Source organism: Myripristis murdjan, chromosome 14 (assembly GCF_902150065.1).
Source record: "Myripristis murdjan chromosome 14, fMyrMur1.1, whole genome shotgun sequence".
Taxonomy (NCBI): Eukaryota; Metazoa; Chordata; class Actinopteri; order Holocentriformes; family Holocentridae; genus Myripristis; species Myripristis murdjan.
This window is the reverse complement of record NC_043993.1, coordinates 8,469,919-8,493,818: the sequence shown is the minus strand read 5'-3', so window position 1 is coordinate 8,493,818 and position 23,900 is coordinate 8,469,919. Positions and strand designations below refer to the sequence as shown.

The 23,900-nt window shown below is 40.9% G+C and overlaps 1 protein-coding gene across 2 annotated transcripts in view; it reads left to right on the top strand.

Moving 5' to 3' along the window:
• stk32a (serine/threonine kinase 32A) overlaps positions 1–23,900 on the top strand; it is a 93,852-nt gene that overhangs the window by 66,763 nt on the left and 3,189 nt on the right. For both annotated transcript variants that reach the window (XM_030068103.1, XM_030068102.1), the window contains 4 exons: positions 2,957–3,073; positions 4,800–4,925; positions 7,525–7,653; positions 23,245–23,309. In XM_030068103.1, the coding sequence (XP_029923963.1) occupies positions 2,957–3,073; positions 4,800–4,925; positions 7,525–7,653; positions 23,245–23,309 (437 nt within the window). The remainder of the gene's footprint in view (positions 1–2,956; positions 3,074–4,799; positions 4,926–7,524; positions 7,654–23,244; positions 23,310–23,900) is intronic.

Sequence of the window (23,900 nt, the reverse complement as noted above, 5' to 3'; positions counted from 1 at the left end):
AGACACCTCAAAGCACTCTCTTTCCCCTCTCTAAATACCATAAGATCATCATTTTACCTCAAACTTTCTTTTATGCCTTCTAAAATTCATTTAGTCCTCTGGCTGACCCCAGAGCTGAGTCTTACCCCCTCCAGAGTATCTTCTGTCCCTCCTCCCACCTCAAACATGTGTCCCTTAAGCCCTTTAAAGTACCTTTTTTACCTTATCCTGGAAAGGATTGCTCAGCATACAGTTACTCACATCACACCCAGCAATTACCCACTACAATTAGAGTGACACAGACATTACCCCACGTCGGCTCTCTCTCTTCCCTCCTGGCTTTCTGTAACAAGTCTTTTGGATAGCCACTTTTTAGACGGCCCCCTGTAATTCCATGTCATCCACGTAAGCCGTCTCCCAGACCTATTTTATCCCCTCTCTCTGCCATGCTGCACTCCACTCTCACCTTCTCCCAGACAATTCATTTCCACTTCATCCCTCTGTCACCTTGTGACTTTCTCATAGACTTTTCTCAGACAGCCACATTTCAGCACTGCCTCTAAAGCGTAGCTCAGTCTCAGGGCATCATGGAGGCATTCAAAATTGGCCAGTTGGATGTGCAGAATTATTCGGCTGTTGGAAAGTACTGCAGAGGAGAGTTAGAGGGCAAGGATGGCTATTGGGGTTTGATCTTTGAAGACCAATAACAATAGTGCTATGGCCCTTTTCCACTAGTACCTACTCGGCTCGACTCAGCTCGACTCTACTCGGTTTGAGAGCTTTTCCATTACGTGGTAGTACTTGGTAGCAGATACTATTTTAGGACCTACTCGGCCGGGGTTCCAAGCGAGCTGAGTCGAGCCGAGTCGAGCCGAAATGTGACGTAAGCACTGTGCAGGCCACTGATTGGACGGGGAGCGATGATACATGAGAGCGACTCCTGCACGAAAACTAAACCCGTATTTAAAAAAAAAAAAAAAAAAAAAAAAAAAACGGCAACAGCGACCGTGCGCATTGATCATCGCTGAAGTTGGCAAAGTTGGAAAATGGCAAGCAAACCGGTACCGCGGTCAAATGAAGAGGTGGAGACTTTTCTGTGCTTGGGGGCGGCCCAAAGAATCCAGAGGGAGCTGGACGGTGCGCCGCGTTGCTATGATGACTCCACCCACGGTGAGCTGGTACTCAATTGTAATGGAAAACCACCTAAACCATGTCGAGGCGAGGGTGGTACTAGTGGAAAAGGGGCACTATTTTTTTATTTAGCCTGCCAGTAATATAGCTAATTCAGCTTATACATCACTGCACAACCTGTGAGCTCAAATTGGTGCCAAGTGTGAAAACTTGCATGGCTGACAAAGTGGTGGATAGGTTTGCCACTGTTCATATATTGACTTTAGAATTAGTGGCTCAGTATAAGATTTGTTATACCAAAGTTTGTCACCAATGCCAATTTGGAGGTCTTGCTATAATGTAATGTCCTTTCCTTCTTGTTCCTTGCCTGGCTCTTTTTAGTCATAAGGGAAACTCTGATATACATTTGCCCTTAATATTTGTTTAACTGAATCAAAAAAAAAAAAAAAAAAAACATGACAAGAAAATGAAACCTCATTGCACATTTTATCAACATTTTTAATGTAACTTTCGTCAGAGGGACCTCATATCATATCATCATGTACCTCATATCAGAGGTACATGGCCAAAATCTCAGAATAAATAAAATGTCAGCATTACCCCACAATACATGTACCAGGGATGTGATTTTTCTTTCTCTGATCTTTGCAGGAGACAACTCCCATTCATGTTCAAAAGGAGATTAGTGTTTGGCCTACTTCTTTGTGTTACTGATAACATCCCTGATGTACACGCTTAAACTCCTTACCTTGGTATTGTCCTGCTCTAGGTACCTTTCATTTCTCTCTCAGCCTTTATCGTATCTCTCCTTAAAGCCCAGGAGCTCGTTCTTACTTCTGTCCCAGCCACCTCTTTGGCCTCTAGCTCCCAGACCACCCATGATGCCTTGCTTGGCCTGACTGCTGGTGGCAGATAAGGGTCTGGGCAGTGCAGCATCTCTCCAGAGACGCACATCAATCACTATCATTTAGTTTCTCCTTCTCCCCTCTACTGTTCAGTAAATGGAGGAAAACTCTCCATTGCCAGAGACTTACTGGCAGGTTTCCAAAAGAATGTAAACATATTTTAATACTTGATTTAATTTGAACCCTATCCAGTGCCTGCATTTTAGGCATTTACTTCCAAAAGAGTGTATCACTGGCTATCTGGCACCCCAAGTGCACTCTGAGGACCTGAGGACCATCAGTCTGCTGAATTGTGGACTATTGCTTCCAACATGTAACAAAATGAGACAGTTTGGCCAAGGTACATACCATGCAACTGTGAAGTCCTGTGAACTGCGAAGGGGCTTTTGTCTCATGACATCACAACTTCTCTCTCCCATCTTTCTAGCATTCCGTCACTGTGAACTGTTTAATTAAAGCAAGAAATGTCACACAGATTGTTACTCAGAGGGAGAAACTCAGAAAGGTTGGCTTTTATATAAATGTAAAGGGGACCTCTGAAGAACTACAGACATCCAAAAAAAAAAAAAAAAAATCTGGCCCATTTTCTCTCTTGTCTCTTTGCCATATTCTGCATGGCAAAGGAGAGGAGTGTCTCACTCCAAGGACAATGACCAGCAGGCCAAGAAGTGGTGTGAAAAGCTCTTGACACAGACTTTCAGTGGTTTTCTGGCCTGTAGAAACCCTTCTCACCCTGAAAGTCAAACAGTTGAAGATGTTTGTTGAAAAAAAATCCCTCGCTGTTTCAGAGCTGGCTCAGACGTACAGGGAGAGAAAGTTGAGAAGGGTCCAAGGCAAACAATCTTTTGTGCTGGTGCATTATTATGAATCTAAGTTTTCTTCATGTTCTCCCCTCCTCTCCTCTCCTCTCCTCTTATTCCCTGCCCTTTCACCCCTTCCAGAGGCCATATGTGATGAGATCCAGTACCCCAGCTAATGAGATCCTTCAGACGTTCCACAAGGTCCATCCCAGTTACCCTGCAGCCTGGTCTTTGGAAATCAAGTCACTTCTCAGAAAGGTAAGGGAATGGCACACGCATAGCGCACAGTGCTGGTGCAGTGGATGAACAGAGCAGGCGTCTAGTGGCTTTTACCATAGGATATGATATAAGCATCCCTTTTGATATTTTGGGTGAGCACTGGTATAGAATTAGGTCCACAACACTGTAGATAACCTTATACACTGGAGGCTCCAAAAGGCTGTGAGAGATAACAGTTTGAAAAAAATGTCAATGTGCATGGTATCCCTATGGCTTTGTAATCTCACAACACATTTAATTTTCTTGATTTTGTAATAGTCTTAAAAAAAAAAAAAAGTCGGAAAAACAAATCTTACTTTATTAGTTTGTAAGATTTTTGTGGTACCTCTGGGTTTTAGGGTTGCAGAGTAGCCATAATACCCTGTGCAAAACACCTCATTCTCTTATATATTCTCTTATATATCCTTTTAACATGGACTTTGGTGGTTAAAAAATATCTGCATGACCTTCATTCTTAGGGTCAAGATTTTTTATGGGTCGCTGCCTTAGGGATGACTGCCTCTTTGAGCTTCAGTTGCCAAAAATCATGCACCAACCTGGCTGGTTAAAGGAATAAGAAATGCAACAGATCTAACTATAAGTCCAGCTTTCACTACCCAGCAGTGTTCAGGGGAAAGCTTATATTTTGCTCTAGAGTCATTAGTTTCAATCATGTAGTTGGAGGAGAGTAATAACTAGCACCAGAGCTTCATTTGGGCAAATAAGGTGAATCCACAGGGTCTCAATTAGTGGGGATAAGGCGTTATTCTCTATTTTAGCCCCAATTTGTGTTTTAGACTGATAAGAAGGCTTATTTTTTTATTATATAAAATCTTGGCAGTGCAGCTTTAATTAGAATCAGAACCATGTTAATCATCAAGTACAATAAAATTTCAAGAATTTGCCAGAAATTTGCCAGTTCTGTTGCTAAGACAACAGTGCACAGTGACAGCATAGGGCATCGCACATGAAAAAATAGTATGCGGTGTTTGAGAAGTGGATGATTCATATCACTCTCTAGTTAGATGTAAAAATAAATGCACACTTTGTTTGCATGTAATGTAACAGCCGCTTCTTAATTGTTTGTGAATGAATGGAAAGAATCACTGTCAAAAATCTATGTTTCTTATTGCAAATGCAAGCCATTTGTAAAGCTAACCGATACACTAAGTGTAGCATTTGGGTTTTGTCTTGGCAGTGATCCACTGCAGTCAAACTGTTGCATTGCTTCGTGCTCACAGACTCCTCTTACCTCATTGGCATTCCAGTCGCGTGTGTGTGTGTGCTTGTGTGTGTATGTGCGTGTGTCTGTGTGTGTGTGTGTGTGAGAGAGAGAGAGAGAGAAGGGAGAGTAAAATTCTTGCTCAATACATCTCTTGTGATCTTTTACACCCCTTAACTCCTTCATTTCTCCTCATCAGCATTTAGCCTCTGTTCTTTTCTCCTCATCCTCCTTATGTTCCTTCCTCTTTCCCCTCTGTCCTTCCCCTCTTTATCCTCTACTTTTTCCATCCTCTCCTGCTGTTGCCTGTCCTCCACCTCCTTATCTTCCTCCTTCTCCTTGTCGTCTTTCCTCTCCTCATCCTCAAACACCTCCCTCTCATTCTTCTGCCCTGGGCAAATATGCACTCGTGTCCCAGTGGGGTTTTTTGCCATAAGATAACTTCTCAGCGGTCCCTCCCCATGGATAAGTCGTTCTTAAGTCAAATTCTTTTGTTCATTTCAGCTGCTGTGTATAGATGTCCAGAAGCGCATTTCCTGTCTAGCAGAGCTACAGGATCTGGACTACATGTCAGACGTCAACTGGGACGCTGTGCTCAGCAAACAGCTTCCTCCAGGCTTTATCCCCAACGTGAGTATCAGAAATGAAGTTAAACTCAGCATTGCCTCGGCATTCTCCCTAAAGAAACTCGAACATTTACTATAGAATAGAATAGAACTTTCACACACGTCACCAGATATGATTCTTTTTTTTTTTTTTCATAGGATTAGTCTTGCTTATTTGTGCTTAATTGTGCTTATCAGAGCGATTACAATTTCTCTGGAAGCCAGCCAATAAAGCACTATGCATTTTTTAGTAATCCAACAGACATCAATCAAGGCAACCATTCATAAAAAAAGCCTTTGTTAGATGGCAAGTTCATAAAAGGACAAATATAAAATGATAGAAATAAAGGCCATAGAGAATGAAAATTCAATATAAATGTGTTTTATCAGTGTTCAGACTTGACTGTAATCCAAAGTGTATCAATATTGTGAGTGTATAATATCGTATTTTTTATACATCTGTTTTTAAACAATTGAACTTAAGGATGCCATCTACTCTTTAATCCCCCAGTCACCTCCTCCCTTCTCTGTATCCTGTTCCCTTGTTCAATTGAGCAGGATACAGGGAATAGATGCTCTCAGAACTACTCACTCCTCATCTTATTATCGCTCCCTGTCAGCCTGTAGAGACTGCCCCCTGCTGGGCTGAGCTGGGTTTCCCACTGCTTGTGTAGACACACACACAAACAGACAAGTGCAGACAGAGACACAGCAGTGCATGTGTGTGTGTGTGTGTGTGTGTGTGTGTGTGTGTGTGTGTGTGTCACGCCTGTCACACACAGACATGCGCACACTCATGCAGGCAGCCCCAGAGCACATCATGGTATTTCTACCTGCATCTGATCATTACAACAAACAGTTGGGTAGAGATTATATTTGCAAATAACAATGTCATTCACAAGGCAGGAAGTCAAACTGGTTGCTTGGCAAGTCAGTGTGCTTGGCTCTGGTGTGCAATCCCTAATTTCCAAGATCAGCTGGAAGCAGCACAGGAGGGGAGAACAGACAGGGGATTAGTTGTCTATCCTACCTCAAAGTTAATGTGACTCCTTTCAAACTAAACTGGTTACATGGTCATTGGAGCTGACAGATGTCATTAGAGTTGGAGTTGGTAGATGGCATTAGAACAGATGACACTGGTCCACTTTAATCACCCAATCACATGTGCAGTTATCATACATAATTACAATAGCTACTATTGGAACAGTTCAATCAAGCTGGATCTGCAGCTCATTTCAATTTACCGTAATTACTGGTGCTGTCGCTAGGTCCATTTGTTTGACTGCAGGGAGAAAAATAAAACATGTGATCGCTGATGTCACTAGAAAGCTTTTGTGTACAATTCAGGCACAATAATGACTAATATCGTCATAATGGCTATTATCTGACTGATGTGTAAAATAATAGCAATAATAGTACTGGCACATGTACAGTGATGATTGATTTGCTTCCAAAGGTTCACAGTAAATCAATCGGCCAAACTATGTTTCTGTAATATAGCAAGAGGTACAATAAAATGTCCTGAATTGTTTTTGTCAAGCAGCCGAGACAATGATAGCTGTCATTATTCAGGGATGCAAGCAAAGATACAGAGGGTAATGCCTGTTGCAGGTTAATACTGTATACCTCCATGTACGTGAAGAGATGGCTGAAAATGATTTTATGCAATTCCTGCACGAGTCTCTGCAGCGACTGCAGAGTAGCGGGTATTCCCAGTGGCTAGGCTGGCATGGCAGAGGAAAAACACAGTGGATCGATGGGGAATTGACAGTCTCTCTCTATCTAATTATACGCTTATCTTCCTCCTCTGGTCTTTTAGCCAGACACAGACACTATTTAATGTTAGGAGATGAAGGGAGAAGCCAGCCCTCACGTTTGGCTTCTTAACGTTACAGTACTCATTCTGCCATGTCTTTAGTGGTTGCACTGATGTTTGATCTTTCCATTAAAGTGTATGTAACATTGTATTACATTGCACTGTATTGTATGAGATCACATTGTACTGCATTGTATTTTATCATATCATATCGTGTCACATCGCATTGCATCACATATTGTATCAAAATGTGATGTATCAAATCTTATTATGTCATATATTACAATGGATCACTGTATAACACTTTATGGGTTTCAGAATTTCCTTACCTTTGCAGAGGCAAAGGTAAGCAAACTCTGGTAGAGTTCAGATTTGTACATACCCATAACAGTGGTGTTTGCCTTCCATGCAAGTGTAATAGATCCACCAAGTTTGGTCCATTATATTATTCCCTGTCATGAGAGCAAAAGCTTTACCGGGTGTATACTGATTCAAAATGAATGAAGTAGATACAGACCGCAAAACAACAAGATTTTGAGCAGTGTCACAAAGATGAAAAAAGTATTTTGAAGGATGCACAACAGCACATTTGTTTGAGTGCTCTTTTCAGCCAGCTGGTTTCCAAAATGCCACTGTTTGAGCCCATATGACCACCACATGTAGCTAATAAGTGAAACTGACACTTTAAGTTTTTGCACATGAACTTTTACAGTAGATGCCATCTTTGACCCTGTTTCTGTGTGTGTGTGTGTGTGTGTGTGTGTATTTGTGCATACCTGTGTGTGTTTTTGTGTGTGTGGGTCTACAGAGGCGGAGGCTAAACTGTGACCCTACATTTGAACTGGAGGAGATGATCCTGGAGTCCAAACCGCTACACAAGAAGAAGAAGAGGCTGGCTAGGAAGACCAGAGACCAGGGATCCGATGGATCCCCACAGGCAAGTTTTACACCTAGAATGAGACATCTACCACTTGAAAACAGTGGGACATGAGTAATTTTCAAATGATAGTCATCTTGTTTGTCAAAATGATAATATTTTACAAACTTAATCATCTAAACTTTCAGGGTACCTACTGATGAATCTGACTTTTTTTTCATTTTTGTAAAGGAACTCTTTACACATTGTTAAAAAGACAAATGCAAGTTTAAATATAATATAATATTTCATTTTAGTTAGATATTTCTTGCTCTCAGTGGATCACATATACCCTTCTTGCTCTCCCTCTCGCTGCTCATCATTATTCATTAAAGAGAGTTGGCCAGTGGTTCCATTTGGCTGAGTTACAGGTGATAAGTTGCTCTTTAGTTTGTCTCTTAAATGTATCTGGAGTGCTATTAAGAATGTCGGGGACACATTTTAGAGCTCTGTCCATCCTCGCTATTATCAGGACAAATGGCCATTGTCCCCGCTGCATCAGGGGAAAGACGGTGAAGAATGTAATCATCTGGCCTGTTCTCTCAGTGTTTCAGTCTTTCACTCAGTCCACATAAATCAGACGTTGTCCTCTGGGTGTTTACATGCAACAGTGAGGAAAACACGAAAAGGTTAATTTGATCCCACGGTTAAGTAAAAAAGGGGAATGACACACACATAAACACACTGGGGTAATGAAAGCAGTTAGACAGGACAACATCAGTGGCGATTTCATTAAAGGTCTTATAGTGAAGCAGTGGGTATTAATCAGTGCTGTCCTTCTTTGTATCAAGGCTAACTGTAGACTGAGTGGCTGCAAAATGTCACTGTCAATCATTTGCATTTATGTGCATCTTGAGTCCAAACAAGAATTTATTAACCTTGATAACACACTGTCTGGCAAAACGTGTGTTGTCGAAGATGAGTTCTTAAACAATGGTTTCCCCAAGGGTACAAAACAAACTGATGAGAAAAACCAACACTTTAAAAGATAGATGTTGTCATTAAAATCCACCTTGGATGTTTCCGAAATGGAAAACCCCATGTCCGACTTCACCATTTGCCCTGCAGCACAAGCACTGTTCTCTGTGTCTGTGTCCTAAGGCTTCTTCTAGCTCACACAAACCATTTTTGCATTATAGATGTGTATTTTAACAACGGAATCTAACTTATGGGTTATCTTTTATGGCTCTCTGGTTTGTGTATGCTCACAGAGGAAACTATCAAATCAAGGCTTGTCTTTAATAGCTCCTTTTTTATAGAATGTGGTAAACATTTCTTCCAATGTTTTGAACTGCACCTGTTTGAGCTCTAGATGAAAGTTCATCTTGACGTTATCTGCTTGAAAAATTCATTCATTCATTCATTCATTCATCTTCTAAACCGCTTATCCTCACAAGGGTCGCGGGGGGGTGCTGGAGCCTATTCCAGCGCTCACAGGGCGAAGGCAAGGAAACACCCTGGACAGGTCGCCAGTCCATCGCAGGGTGCTTGAAAAATTCCTTTCCAAAATGGTAATGACTCATCTACTAGTCACAGTTATAGAAAGGGGACTTCAACCTCCAACATAACGCCATTGGTGGCCTTACAGAACTGTGTACACCAGTAGGAGCCAATCTACTAAGAGAGCATTATCAGTAGCCAGGTTTCCATCCACCTATTTCTATTCGCATTTTCAGAAATTGCGGGAAAAAAAACAAAAAAAACTTGGATGGAAACGCCAGGAATTCGAAAAACGGCCGAAAATTTGCAAAAAAGTTTTTACGCTTGGAGGGGGTGGATTTCTCAGCGTATCGATAAAAGAAAATGCGACTTTTTGCTGTGGAAACAGGTTTTGCGAATAAACGATGACTGGACCGGATACCACATCACACTTCTACACTACAGTCTTATTATTAGTTATTATTATTATTATTATTAGTCTCTTATTCCTTATTTTTTCCTCATTCCTTATATCTTCTCTCAATAACAAAACTAATGGAAACAGGCATAAATTTGCATTTTCTTTTGCGCATTTTGACAAAATTCGCTCAAAAATTTCGATATATTTGGATGGAAACCAACCTAGTGTCATGATCTGTCCATTGAGCTAAAAAAGGAATAAACATTTGTCCATCACGATGGCCCTGCATTGCTCTTCATACCATTCTGTCTTTTCCCTTCTATAATCTCCCTCCATTCATCCTCGTCCATCCATTTTCTCTCATTCCACTTCAGTTCAATACTTTCCTCATTCTTTCCCCTTGTCTCCATTCCTTCATCTTTGTTCATCTGCAGTTTAATTATTGGATGAACTCGTCCACAAGGAAAACCCCCCTCATTTTCACAACACAGTGCTAGAAAATGTGCTGTTCCATCATTCACCTTTCCTCTCTCCCTACTCTTCATCCCAAGGAGCTGAAGACAGTCTGATGGGATTTGTAGTATGCTGCTATTTGAACAATGCCGTAATTTTCCAGGCCGTATTTAAAAACGAACTCTATTTTCCCTGTCGTATTGTTGACTATAAGTCAAAGTGCCAGTATAGTGATGGGTGTTACCATCTATCCTAAATTGATTTTTCTTCTCCACAGACCTGCATAAGAAATAGCTGTAGCTCCTGTGTTCCTACATATTTAAGCAGCCTAGGGCTAATTTTCATCACTACCTCTGTGTTTGGTGTGCAAGTGTAAGTCATGTAATCAGCTCTGCCTCTCAAAACCAATACATTTAACAAAGGAGTCAACCGGATTGGTCCAAGAGTATTTACTTCACTGAGATAATGAAGACTAAAGCCCCACCTAGGATCACACCAAGGTCATTAATTCCCTAATTTGTGTGTTTAACTGCATTGCATTAATGCATGTTGGGTCCTTGCCACTACTCTGCAACATTGCCCTGCACCACTGAAGCTTAAATTCAATCACACAAACACACACACATACCCTCTCTGACTTGTGGTAATATAAAGTAAATAAGCTGTTGTTTTCAAGTTTGGACCTTCTCCAAAACTTAGGTACATTAAAACAGTTTATGGGATTCTTTTCTAATAGAAGTGAAGCAATTTTTGTGGTCTGGAGAACAGACCTCGCCGGCTTGCAATAATAAGTCGGAGCTCACCCAAAGTGCACCATGTTTTATGGGAGCTGACAGCTGCTTGTGGAGACCTGCCCGTGTGTGTATCACTCATACACACAGGCAGGTGTGTGTGTGTGTGTGTGTGTGTGTGTGTGTGTGTGTGTGTGTGTGTATCAGTGATATCTCACTGTATGGCCAGACAACATCTGTCATCCACTGTCCCATTCAGACAAAGAGAATGTCTCCTGTTCTAATGAACTAATGATGGCTGACTCCCAGGGAAACATTTTGTCCAATTACAGAGACAGATGAACTTAAGGGGAACAGTCACAATAAGGGGAACAAACGATCAGTGAGATGGTTTTGAACTAGTGTGGCCTGCATTTCCTAAACTGAAACACTTCATTCATCCCCATGAAATTTACCTAAATTCCAAATTCGCCAGGGTCTGTAATCAACACCACCATAGTCAAATCCACATTGGTCCCTTAGAGCAGATTTAGCTGAGGTCAAGTCAAGATCAAGTCCAAAGTCAAAAGTTGAGACAGATTTCATTACACAGTGTACACATCTTTCCAAATGAAAAGAAAATGCTTAAGGAATGTTTCCTGTGGATAAACAGAGATGTAGATCATTTCATTTCATGTAGTTACACGCAGACTAATAACGGCAGACAACGTTTAGGACTAATTAGCTAAATTGTTTGTAGTGCTGGTGAGAAAATAGACAAATTTTGACCAAGTGGAGAAAACATTGTTTGACAATGTTTTGGAAGGTTGGAATAATCTAGTCAAATCCAATAGTGAAAGCAAGTCCAAGTCAAAATATGCACAAGGCAAGACCAAGACATGAGATGCGAATTCAAGATCTACATGATTATCTTGTGATTCTGAGCATAGCACTACCACAGAAATGTAAATGAGCTGTATTAATGGACTCCACAGTTGCTCATGGCTGCAGTTGCACCCTTTTTTGGGAAACCAAGTGAATAATTTTACTGGCACTTCCATGTGACAAAACAAGCTTTTGGGCATTTGTAACATAATATTCCAAATGCAGCAGGAAGACATCAATCTGGACAACTAGCTCCATCAGATAATGTTAACCAGCAACTTTAACTATACTTATGATGTCAGATAATACTAAACTGCTGTGTTATTGTTAACAAATTTGTTAAATCAAGGCAAAGCCACCAACCTAACTCACTAGATAAGGCTCAACAACTCCCAGAAGCAATGTTTCTAATTTGAATAAAAAATACAAGAGGCACAAGGTTATTTTCTGATGTATTTTAATCAATTTCTTAGATTACACAGACAACAGAATTTATTTTCTGCTAATCTGGATCTTTGCTGAGTTTCACCAGCATGAACGAACTTGTCTGCTGACACAGTGATATCACTGAATTTGTCAAGGTGCACCACCAGGAGATACACTTGACTTGCCATGAAGCGATGGCGTATGCTGATTCAACTAGAGTCCATTTCTAGGGGGCGCTACACAGTGCATTTGGATACAGGGAATGAGGATGACAGAGTAGCACTCTTTTAACTTAGTTTAATTTGCACTGTCATGGAACACCACCACTCTTACAAAGCAAAGTTAACATGATTGGCTTGTTGTGCTTCAGTGTGGCAGCATCATGCTTCCTAGTCTCCCCTCTTTAAAGTGACAAATGAAAGGGTGTAAGTATCCATGTTAGGGCTCCAATTTTACTGTTGCCTCCACCTCCAAGTGTCTGTCCTGCCCCATTGCCCCATGATGCATTTCACTTAATGGGACCTCAGGAAGACATGTGTCTTCCCAGTGTTGCTGTTAAAGCACAAATTGTCCTTCAGTGGTTTCAAGGAAATGAAAACAATGCTGGCCATGTGCCAAAGTCATCTTAATGACCAGACAGCATCCCATTTAATTATTTAAAGAGTATGAGTAAATCTCTGATGGTGCCGGAGATATTTACCCTGCTATTAAGCATATCAGGGTACATGTGATAGCATGTGTGTGTGTAATGTCAGTGGCTTTTTATGGACAGGGGTGTTGCGGCAAAACCCTCAACTTGCAAAAGACTGCAGGAGTTGCAGTCATCCTCTCAATGAGAAAGTATTCATGATGACCAGTGAATTAATGAGTAGTGATTAGAAATTGCTAGAAGTTGTATAAATTAGACTGATCATCAAACAGAGCCTGGGGCATTTCTTTCTCTCTTTCATTCCTTCTTCCTTTTATTTAACCATAAAAAAAAAAAAACTTCTGTCCTTTTGCAACCTGGAGAGAGTCTTTCAGACCTTCCCATCTGCCTGTCTGCATTATTTCAATTCACTGTGCTCTGTTTTCAGTAATCTATGAGGCCAGCATTTCCTATTGTCTGTAGGTTGTCTGTATGTCAAAACTAGGTTCTTGTACAGTATAAATTCAAAAAGGGACCACATCTCCCCTGTTCTGACATCTTGGCATCTGACATTCTGACATCATATCGCTTTCTTGTCCACTACAGAATCAATTTCAAAATCATTTACATGGTGTTAGTGCTGGGTATATTTCTGATCTTTTGTCCCTGCAGAATATTACTGTATTGGTGCCAAGGTCTTTTCTGAAGCATTAGATCAACTGATTCAAATTTTCTAAAGCTCATCTAACCCTAAACACACACACACAAAAAAGTTCAATGAATTTGTGTCTCATCCTTTCCGCATGTGCAACTTAAATGAGCCTACTTTTAAGGAGATGGGCAGGGGTGCCAGCAAGAATAATCAGGGGCAGGCCTGGGGTGAAAAGCAGAGCACCAGTGAAGGGTGCGGTGCTCTAGTTGGGTCTATTTACAAAGTACCTGTGGGGCCACTTGTGGAAGCTGCAAGAGACGCTAAGAAAGGAAGAAAGAGGAGTGAAATAAAGTACATGCAGCATGTCTAATGCAGAGTGGATCAATATTGAATGAAGAAAGCTGGCTGCCTTAATGCATGTCCAGCCTGCTACATACTCATAACATATTCTCCTCTCCTCTCCTCTCCTCTCCTCTCTTCCCCTCTTTCTTCACTGTCTCCATCTACCACACTGTCTACACCACACTCTCTCTCCCTATTCACCCCATCCTTCTCCTCATCCATTTTTCCCTCATTTGCCTCGCTCTCTCTTTTATCTCTGTCATTCTGGCTCCCTGTAGCTGCTATGCTCATAATGTAGCATAGAATTAGCTCAATTAAATCATTGATAATGCAGCAGAAAATTGGACTCGTGGTGTGAGAACAAAATAAATAGGCACACACACACACACACACACGTGCGTGCACAGGCATGCACGCGCATCTCTCTCCAACCCTTAAATGTCATTCAAGTTCAAGCTGACTTAACTGTCGTATGTATAAAATGCAATACAAAGTTGTACCATAATCTCAAGCAGTCGCATGTTGCATACATATCATTAGTGTACTTTCAGCAGTATAGCATGACAAAGTACAGAAGGGTTAGTGTGTGGGTGTGTGGGTGTGTATAGGTCTGGCTAGACCCAGTAGAAACTTTTGCTTTTCTAGTACAGTGTTTGTGCCTTTTTATGTACAAATAATGAGGGTATCTGTAGATTTAAGTAGAAAAAAAACATCACTTGTACTTTGTATAAAAAGAAATGTAGCTCTGTTTATTCATAATTTATAATGTTTCATGAACAAATAGAGCTTATTTATTTAAGCCAGAGCAGATTCGTGCCAACTTTTTGTCTGCTTTTGTTTGGAGCACCTCATGTATCTGTCGGTCACAAAAAGCCCTAATCATTTTTGTTTTTTAACTTTTAAAATGCTGCATAATAGTTAACAGAAAACCACTTTAACTACCAAAATAAAGGAAAAATGTCTGTTAAAGCAGCCAATGAAATGTTTGGGGACATAATATTCAAATGTGTTAATTAAAGCAGATTTTATGACAACAAAACAGATTTACCTTATTGTACTTAGCTTGCCCATTATTAATGTTAGAGAGGACATGCAGCTGGGACTGTGTAAATAAAGTAATATAACACTAGAAAATAAAACTGAATCAACTGTTAATCCCATTCATGAATTTTACCTTATTTTCCTTGCCTTTGCAACTTGGCTTTGGCAAGACATCAACAAAGGTAACTGTCTTCACATGATGAACAGATGGTGAAAATTATCCAAAATCGATTTAAACACGACATGTAAGGCATTTTAATAGGCAGCCATGTTATCTGCACTATTGCAGTCCATAAATAGTGCCAACTGCTTTGTGCCCAAGTGCCCTGAATGTTTTAATAAGGGATTATATCACAATCAAGGTTCCCAACTGAGCTATTTCAATCAGTATACGTGCTATATAAGCACATATTAATCACATCACAAACAAAAGTCAGCCACCGCTGCAAGACAGAAAAAAGTAAGCACAGACAAGGATGTTGCCAAATGTCTCTCTTGGGCTCATGTCCAGCAGAGCACTCCCTCTTGGTTTGTGTCATTAAATGGAAAGTTTAATCTAGAAGTTGGAGCAATTAACTTCTGAACCCTCCTTTTAAAGACATCGAATAAGGAGAGAGTGAGAGAGGGGAGGGAGAGAGAGAGAGAGAGAGAGAGAGAGAGAGAGAAGTGGAGAAATGGCTACAGGTTAACGCATTGTTATTATTCACAGTGTGTCCTTGGCAAGGTTGGAAGCTTCTTTTGGCAGAGTGCGTGGACTCCGATTCCAGCAAGCCCTCTGGAGCTGTTCCCACTGTCTTTCCCTACTTCATCCATCCATCCGTCCGTCCATCCATCTAATTGTTGTTCCATCCATCCAACAACCAGCAGGGAGTGTCTAGCGATTAGAGAAAGCATCCTGGAGCCAAAAAGTCCCAGCCTTGAGCCATGTGAATCCACCTCGTGGAAGTGTCCTTGACCAAATCCTTACCAGCTTTAGTGGCATTGTGCTGTGGCTGAGGGACCTGCAAAACAAATTGAATGCATTTCACCCCCTGGGATCAATGGAAAATTGCAAAACCCATGCATCCACCCAGCATCCCTACATTCATCGATCCATCAATGCCTGAAAACCTCAGGCTGCAAGCCCTTGAGGGAATCATCACTTTCCATCTGGAATTGTCCCTTGAGGGATAGGATGTGTCTGGTGGAAGGTTGGTGAGTGTGTGTGTGTGTGTGTGTGTAGAGAAGATAAGAGAAGCATAGACCAAAAACACTGAGGAACTTCACCAGGCGTGTGTGTGGTTTTGATAATAACGAGTTGATGTTTGTGTGTGTCTGTGTGTGTGTGTGTGTGTGTGTGTGTGTTTATGTTTGGCAGAGTGAGCGGGATCTGTGGATAACCCCCTAGTATTACAGTAAGAACAAACTGATGCCAAAATAAATTCACCAAAAATATCATTGCAGCCTGGTGAAATACCAAACCATGCATCATCGACACAATTTATAACAGATACAACAACCTGAGGGCAGGATGAGTGCAGATTTCAATTATGTGTTGCTGCATTGGCTGTGTTAAAAACTTGATTCATACTGGATACTGGGAGGTTAGGAAGAGTGTTGTTTTCAGGAATAGAGAAAAAGCAATCCTTCTTGTGAAGGTTATTTCATCACATACAAATTATTAACAACAATCTCTTGTATGTAAATATCTTATGAAAGCACCAGTAGCTGTCCCTACAATATAAGTATCAGAGTTATTGTGATACTGTATTTGATTTTGTCCTTAGCAGCCAGTCCTATTATTTTCATGTCATCTGATCAAGAGAGTAAGCAGCAAAGCGATACGATGCGCAGAGTCAGAGATCCAGTAAGCCCTGGAGAACGCCTTCCTCACACTGTAGGGAGGCAGGGAAAACAGAGGCGAAGGAGAAAGAGGGTCTGAGCGAGAGGTTCAGCACAGATTTGAACTTTGCAAAGCCTGGGGCCAGAGCCAAAGTTTGGTGGCACAAAGATCAAAATTGACTTTGAAACATTTCTGGCATTGGACGTAATTAACTGTGATGCGTTTGCCAATGCCCTCCGAAAACTTTTCAGTGTACATATAAGCGATGCCCTTCTGTACAGCCAGATAAGAGAGCGTTATCTGCCAACTACTGGCTAATGTGAAGAGGTCAACTCAAGCAAAGTTTATGAGATCTTATTACACCCATTCCAGTTTGTTTTGGGACAAGAAGACAACATGGGAGCTTAGCCAAAACCTTAACAAAATAAAGTGACAAGAGCATGCGATAGGGCCGGAGACTTCTAGTTCAATTTACCCAATCCAGAATGTGTTTGGGAAGACGCAACAACTTTGCAGACAGATCAGAGCCATTTAACTGTACAGGGTTTGCAAAGACAGCAGAGTAATAGAGAGAAGTGTGCTGATGGGTTTTTAAGCAGATGCTCTGTAAAGCAAGGAGTCTAACAGAATATTAAGACAGGCTTTGTAATCAAAGTAGATCAGAGGCACTTAAACTTCATCAGCCACCGCTGAAAACAAGCAGTGGTCAGTTTTTCACTGGGACACAGATTGATGATTCATGCTTATCATTATCAGAAGCTGCTTAACAGGCAGTTGAGCCATAGCTTTTAAAGAATACTGCAGTAATGCTAAAAGAAAACTAATCTCATATTGTTTTTTGTTTGTTTGTTTGTTTGTTTGTTTATTGATGTGTTTTGCATTTAATTCTTGGGTGGAGAAGAGCATAAAATTGGGGAAAGGAGATAACATATGATAATGGTCATGAGCTGAGGTGGGCCCATTACAAATACCCCTCTAGAAATGGTGACATCAGCAGCCCAAAAGTTTAGAAACGTTCACCCTAATGCAGCATTCATTTCACAAACTTGTCAACCATTTTGGAATTACGACCTCAAAATTCAGGCATCATTCCAGAGCTCTTTAAATTTCATTTAAAGTGACATCAGATCACACAAACATAAAGTTAAACACTTTTTGCTGTTCACTCAGAAATTAAATTTGAAGTTGACACGCCATGCCATGAGCACCATGTTGCCCCAGGTCGGAAATTCCAAGATCCAAGTTGAAATGAAGACAAAATAACAGCTCCATTCCAAATTTCGAGTAAAATGTGAGTGGGACAAGCAACATTTTCCTCTCCAATTAAGTACCATTGATGTGCTCGGAAGACCCTGAACTTCCAAATACTTTCTTACCAGCAGTTCAACTCGCTGTGTGTGTTCCCTTTCAACTACTGGCCAGTGTCATTCATTATAGTCAACCTGGAGTCAACCTGGGTTGAAAAACATTGACAAGATCTGTGCTTTGTAAACAGAGTGACAGTTGTAGAGAGGACAGACAGTGTAATATGAAGATGTTGTTCTTGTTATCTGGCTCTGTCATGCCTTCTAGATGTAAGAAGTGAGGCGGGCGATATGTCAGCGTGACAGCATCAGGGAGACGCTGCCTCATGTCTTATCTGTCATATCCTTCATCTGCCAAACGCTGACGTCCCACAACTTATGTATACCTCTCCTGTCTCTGCCTGCCTGCGTGTCGGCTCCTTTCTTTGCCCTTCCTGTATGCCGCCCACACACGAGCACATGCTCCTCTCCCGCTGTTTCCCCCTTCAGGCCCAGTCTGTCTCTTTGTCAGTCAGCGTGGCAGTTCAGTGGTCGGACTCACAGCCAGAAGTAGCTCGGTTTGATTCTTGTCCTTGACCTTTTCTGTGTGGACTTTGCATGTAGTTTTTCGTGTTCATGTGGCTTTGTTTCGGTTTCCTCCCACAGTGCAAGGACAGGCAGATCAGGTGAACTGAAGTATGTCCCATTCACATTAGCATCTTTGGGCAAGTCCACTAATATTATGAATCCATTAATGTCCACCATGAAAATTTGACTTTCCTTCAGAACACTTTACATACTAGCTGAGATGAGCAGAAATCCAGTGAAATTTTTGAAATCAAAGTATAAAAGTATGAGGTCACAGCACCTTTTTTTTTTTTTTTTTTTTAGTATTTTTTGTAGCCAGTTACAGGGGTTCTCTGGTTTGCTTTATTTATTTATTTTTTTAATTAAATGAAAAATATGAAATCAAATATTTTGACCTGCATAGCCACATGATTTCTCATAAAAAAAAAAATGTGTTTCTCCGTCTAACAGAAAAAAACAACAACTGTGGAGCATGTCCTTAACATACTAAACTTATAAGTCAGTCATTAATGGGGTTACTGAAGTTGCTTAAGTTGTCTGTCTGTACACACACACACATATTTTGAAGACTGGGAGTGCCAGCAAGAATGATGAAGTAACAGGACTCATCCCTGTATTTTCAGTTACATCACTGTCCATCAGTTGTCAATTCCCATTCCCATCCATACGCACAAGCCGGACTCGTTTCCTTAGCAACCAGAGTGAACCTTGGTTGTCGCTGCCTGTTCAGAGCAGGACTCAGTGGTGCTATTTGTCACTCTCTGTAAGAATTATGAACTTGACCGCATTGAGTCCGCGCCGAGTGCTAAAATAAGTAGTAACATCCATATTTAGCTCTAATGTGCACCTTAATTCCCCACAGTCATGAGAGAGTGTTTATCTGTGTTAGCCTTGCAATGGCCTGGCACTCTGTCCTGGGTGCCGCCTTGCCTTCTCCTAATGCATGCTGGGATAGGCTCCAGTTTCCCATGACCCTGTAAAGGACTATGCGGGTAGAGAAAATGAATGTCTCGCTTCCTTTTTCAGAGGCACCCAAACACAAATGTTAAACACAAAGCTTCCTCTTGTTATTCCACTTGTGCTATCTCTCTCTCTGTCTCTCTCACACACACACACACACTCAAAATGAATACACAAACACACACACGTTCTGTTCCGCGCTCACTCTCTTTTGTTTGGCTCTCAGATGTGTACACATACTATAAATGCATATACACCTTCCTTTCCTCTGCCCTCTCTTTCTGCCTCTCTCTGCCCCATTTTATTTTCTGGCTGGTGGTCTGCCAGTGGCTGCCCCCCCCCCTACTGTGGCAGCACCTGTACAGGCCCTCTCTGCTGGGCTGTTTGACTGACAGCTCCAGGCGGGGGGTCGGCCAATTCACTCCTTAAGAGGTTTCCTACAGCCTGGAGCTCAGAGAGCCCATCTGACTGGATGGCTGTGTGGAGAGGCAGCATGTGTGTATGTGTATGTGTATGTGTGTGTGTATGTGTATGTGTGTGTGCATGTGTGTGTTCTTGTATTTCTGTCCTTGTGAGGACCACATGCCTTCATGAAGGTATAAAGTAGAGGAAAATATTCCCAAGTTAGAGCATTTTCCTGTTTATTTTCTCTGAAGTGCTTGGTTTAGCATTAGCGTTATCGTTAAGCCCGACTGTTGTATTTATGATGGCTTAAGGCTAAACCAGCAATATTAGAATTGGGATTCAATTTAAATCAGGGTTAGTCTTAAGCCATGTCATAATGATGGTTAAGGAATTAACCTCCTGATCTCTGATTTCCCCTTGAGGAGCTTGAAAGTTGCTTTATAACTGCACTATCAAGCAGAAAACATCTTGCGCACCATTTAGTACACATTTTGCAGTAATGCAGCAGGACTAATTTGGTATCTTTGGAAACCTTGGGGTCTCTACTAGAACCTCAAATAAAGTTTGGTAGGATTGAGCAAAGCTTGGCCACACAGCATGCATTTGTATTGACGAACCCTACAATGGGACTGGCAGGGTTGCAGATGTGTGCCTGCTTGTAAGATCCTTCTATTCTTTCGTATCCTCTTTTGTGCATTTGTGTCCCTCCTAGTTTGTCTTCCTCACAGACACACACTCACTCAAAAACACACAGACCCCTCCCACAGAGATCATCCAGTGTCATAATCGTGATGTATCTCTGTGATCTCTCTCATCACTACCTCCTTGGGAGAGTGAGAAAACACCTGTCCTACTTATTTTGGCACTACAAGACTGCGAGGACAGCCTGGCATGACGGAGTCGGATGTTCTCTTCTATGATTAAGTGGGTGAAATATGTATGAGTGCATGGAACAGGTGGCGACGTCAGCGAACAAGTGTCCTCTAAAGTTAGGTCAATTTCCTCCATTTATCTGGCACGACATTAAGGACAAGGCCAGAAATAAAAAATCGGGTTCATGGAGTAGAATTTGGAGTGCTGCTTGAAGCACCGCTACTACAAATCTGCTTTTCAAAATGTTCAAAGAAACTGTGCAGAGATAGTAAAAATAGCACCAAGTAAGGCAATAGCTACAGCGCCACTGCACAGAAAAAAGGTATTTAAGGACCAAAATTGCCACCAAAAATGTCTTAGGTCAACACAGGTGGAAACGCCCCTGCTGTAAATGTCCATTCATAAATTGCCAACTGCACCATCCAGTTGTGGTGGAACCTGCTGCCAACATATTTCTCTCACCATCTCCGACTCCAATCAACCATTAAGAAGAACAGATTTGGGCTTGAGGAGTACGCAGTTTATCAGTGTCATGTTACATGATCTTTGTGTAAGTGATTGTTTTACCACAGCTGGGCTAGTCAGGGCTTACTCATAATGCATACATCTTCATTTTTCTTCATTTTCATCTTCAACATCAAGACAAAACAAAACACATTTTAGTCTTCTCTTATGTTTTTGCCACAATAGATTATTGTTAAGCAAGGGGTTATGGTGTCATATCAAAAAATGCCCAAACACAGAAGAATGTGCACACATGCATACTAAACACAATGGGTCAGGTGCTGGATTGAAAAGTGCAAAAGGTGATATATATATATATATATATATATATATATATATATATATGCACACTGAATTGTTTTAAAACAGCTTTAAAACAATTAAATGTGCAAATAATTCCTTTGACTTTCCTGTATTGAAAAACAGCATCATCAAGCCTGGGTGATAGGTTTATTTGGCCATGATCCTGATTAGGCCTACTGTGAAAAAGGGGCTGGAGTCTTTCTGTCAAAAAAAAAAAAAAAAATCTTTACTGACATATTGGCATATTGGCCTGTTGGAGTGTGAAGCCGAGCGGCATCTTGAAAGGAATAAAAGGAAAAATCTGTCTCCTCTCACCTTCACATCTGTCAAAACATGAGTTAAGTGTGTATGTTCACATAACATGTGAACATAACTGGCTGAAGATTGGTTCTTCGAGTTTCAAAAAAGGCAAAAATGGCCAGAAAATTACTCTAAACGGTGCAATCCAAGTTTTCTTTAGTGTAATGTTTGCACCGTGGGTCCAAAAGTCCAATATTTACCATCTAGATTTTTGTTGTTGTTGAAGATGTTGTTCTGTGCTGCATAATCCGTCACAGCAAGAGCATGATGATGGTGCCTTCAAATGCTGTTGTTGCAGAGTGCATTTGAAAATGGGACATTCAAATGGGAAATTTCATGATACCCAACATGCCAACATGATTCTCTACTCTCTATTTAACTTTTAGGTGCATCTGCGTACACAACAGCATTTAGTGCGTAAAGTTATCAAAATCATTCCCAAAACCAATGCAAATATTTTTCATTTTGCTGTTGCAGCGCAATCTACCTCTGTACCAGCTGGCTCGTAAAGCCACCAAAAAAGCTATCGTTTTTTTCAGTCTTGTCTCTGATTTAAAAGTACTAAATCCAGAGATGCTACTAGGTGCTGTCAAACTGCCTCCCTTCAAGACTGTGTTTTCAAGGAACCTTTCAGAAGTTTTCAAAAGTTTGCAGGCCTGCTATGCTCTTTCTGATGTAACTACAATGTGAGTGATGCACTGCAATGTGTTTCCAGCAGTCCACATGGGAGAACAGCCAGGATAAATACTGTGCAGAATATCTTCTCTGTCATCCATCAGCTTCTTCCCAGAAGTTAAGGACTGATATATGGGGTGTAGTGTATATATTTTCTATTGTCTGTACATCTTACACTTTTCCTTTGCACTATATGTGAGGTCTTCCTGGCTGCATGAAATGTATGCCACTATGTACGTCAAAACTCTATGAGTTGTTGATCTGGACCAATGTAACCAAAACAACTTCCTGTGTAAATATTGCATTCAACAAATGAGGCGATTCTGTTTCTGGAAGGAGTATAAGAGGTAAGGGGTATAAAATATGGTTAGATATGGCACAAAACCGAAGCATTAAAAAAAAATAATAATTATACATAATACGGCCAACAAAGTTCTTGCCAGTGATGGTGGGACCTTCAGGGCCACTGAGACTTACCAGATCAGCGTTACAGACACACTGACTGGATGAGAGCCATATAACCAAACACTTAGCTGATGAATCAGTGAATATGCTGAATGTATTTTTATGTCTGTCTTAAATAGCATAAGCAGCACTTTTACTTTTTAAAGAATATTTGTTGTTGTTTCATATATTGTTATCAAATCTCTCAATAAAAAAAAATGTTGTTTTTGCAAATAAAAGAAAATACAGAGAATGCTGGAAATGGCAATTTATTTTGTCCTTAATGTACAACACAAACAGAACCAAAACCAAAACAGTCATCCAAAAACTGCAGGAGCAACTGAACCATGGGTTTGTTGAGCTGTTACACCTCAAGTAATGAATAATGATCAACATCTCAGACCTTGCTGCTGCTTTTTGAAAATTGCCAGTCATGGTGGTTGGGTTTCTGATGTCATTCTGTCTGTGTTTCCCTCAGAATGGCCAGCTGCAGCAGCGTCTGGACAACGTTCAGAGAGACTTCATCGTCTTCAACAGAGAAAAGTGAGAACCTCCATTGCATGTTATATGGTATTGTTTAACAAAAAACATGGTAATATTATATCATAACTGTCAGTGTTATGGAATGGATGCCCTTTGAGAAAAAAAAAAAAACTGTTTAAAGCAAGCTGTTTTAAAAATCTAGTGTGCTCCCCAGTGAAACTAATGCCAGATGATACTCAGATTTTATCAAACACTGTGCTTGATCAGCTCTATATGCATGCTTAATTAGCTAACCTGTATTCTATTATATAGTCGACAGGACCTGAGAGATTGCCACAGTGGCTGAGAGCAACAAAGTCTGGTGTGAAATGATAAGAATGTGCTATTTGAAGTTTTTCGCTATCTTGCACATGCATATTATTTCTCATTAGACTGCTTAAGTGGTGAAAACCTGGTCTCTCTGTGTGTGGGTGTGCAATTTCCGCAGAAACTGAGTCAAAGGAAGGGATAGAGAGACCTCCTTGTTGATAATCCTTGGCTTATACCTGTCTGACATGTGGCATTTAAACTATTTTGTGATTCACACAGTAGTGTCTTTAATAATTTACTTTGCGCTTAGTGTGCTGTGAGTAGTAGATGCTTCCACTTTGC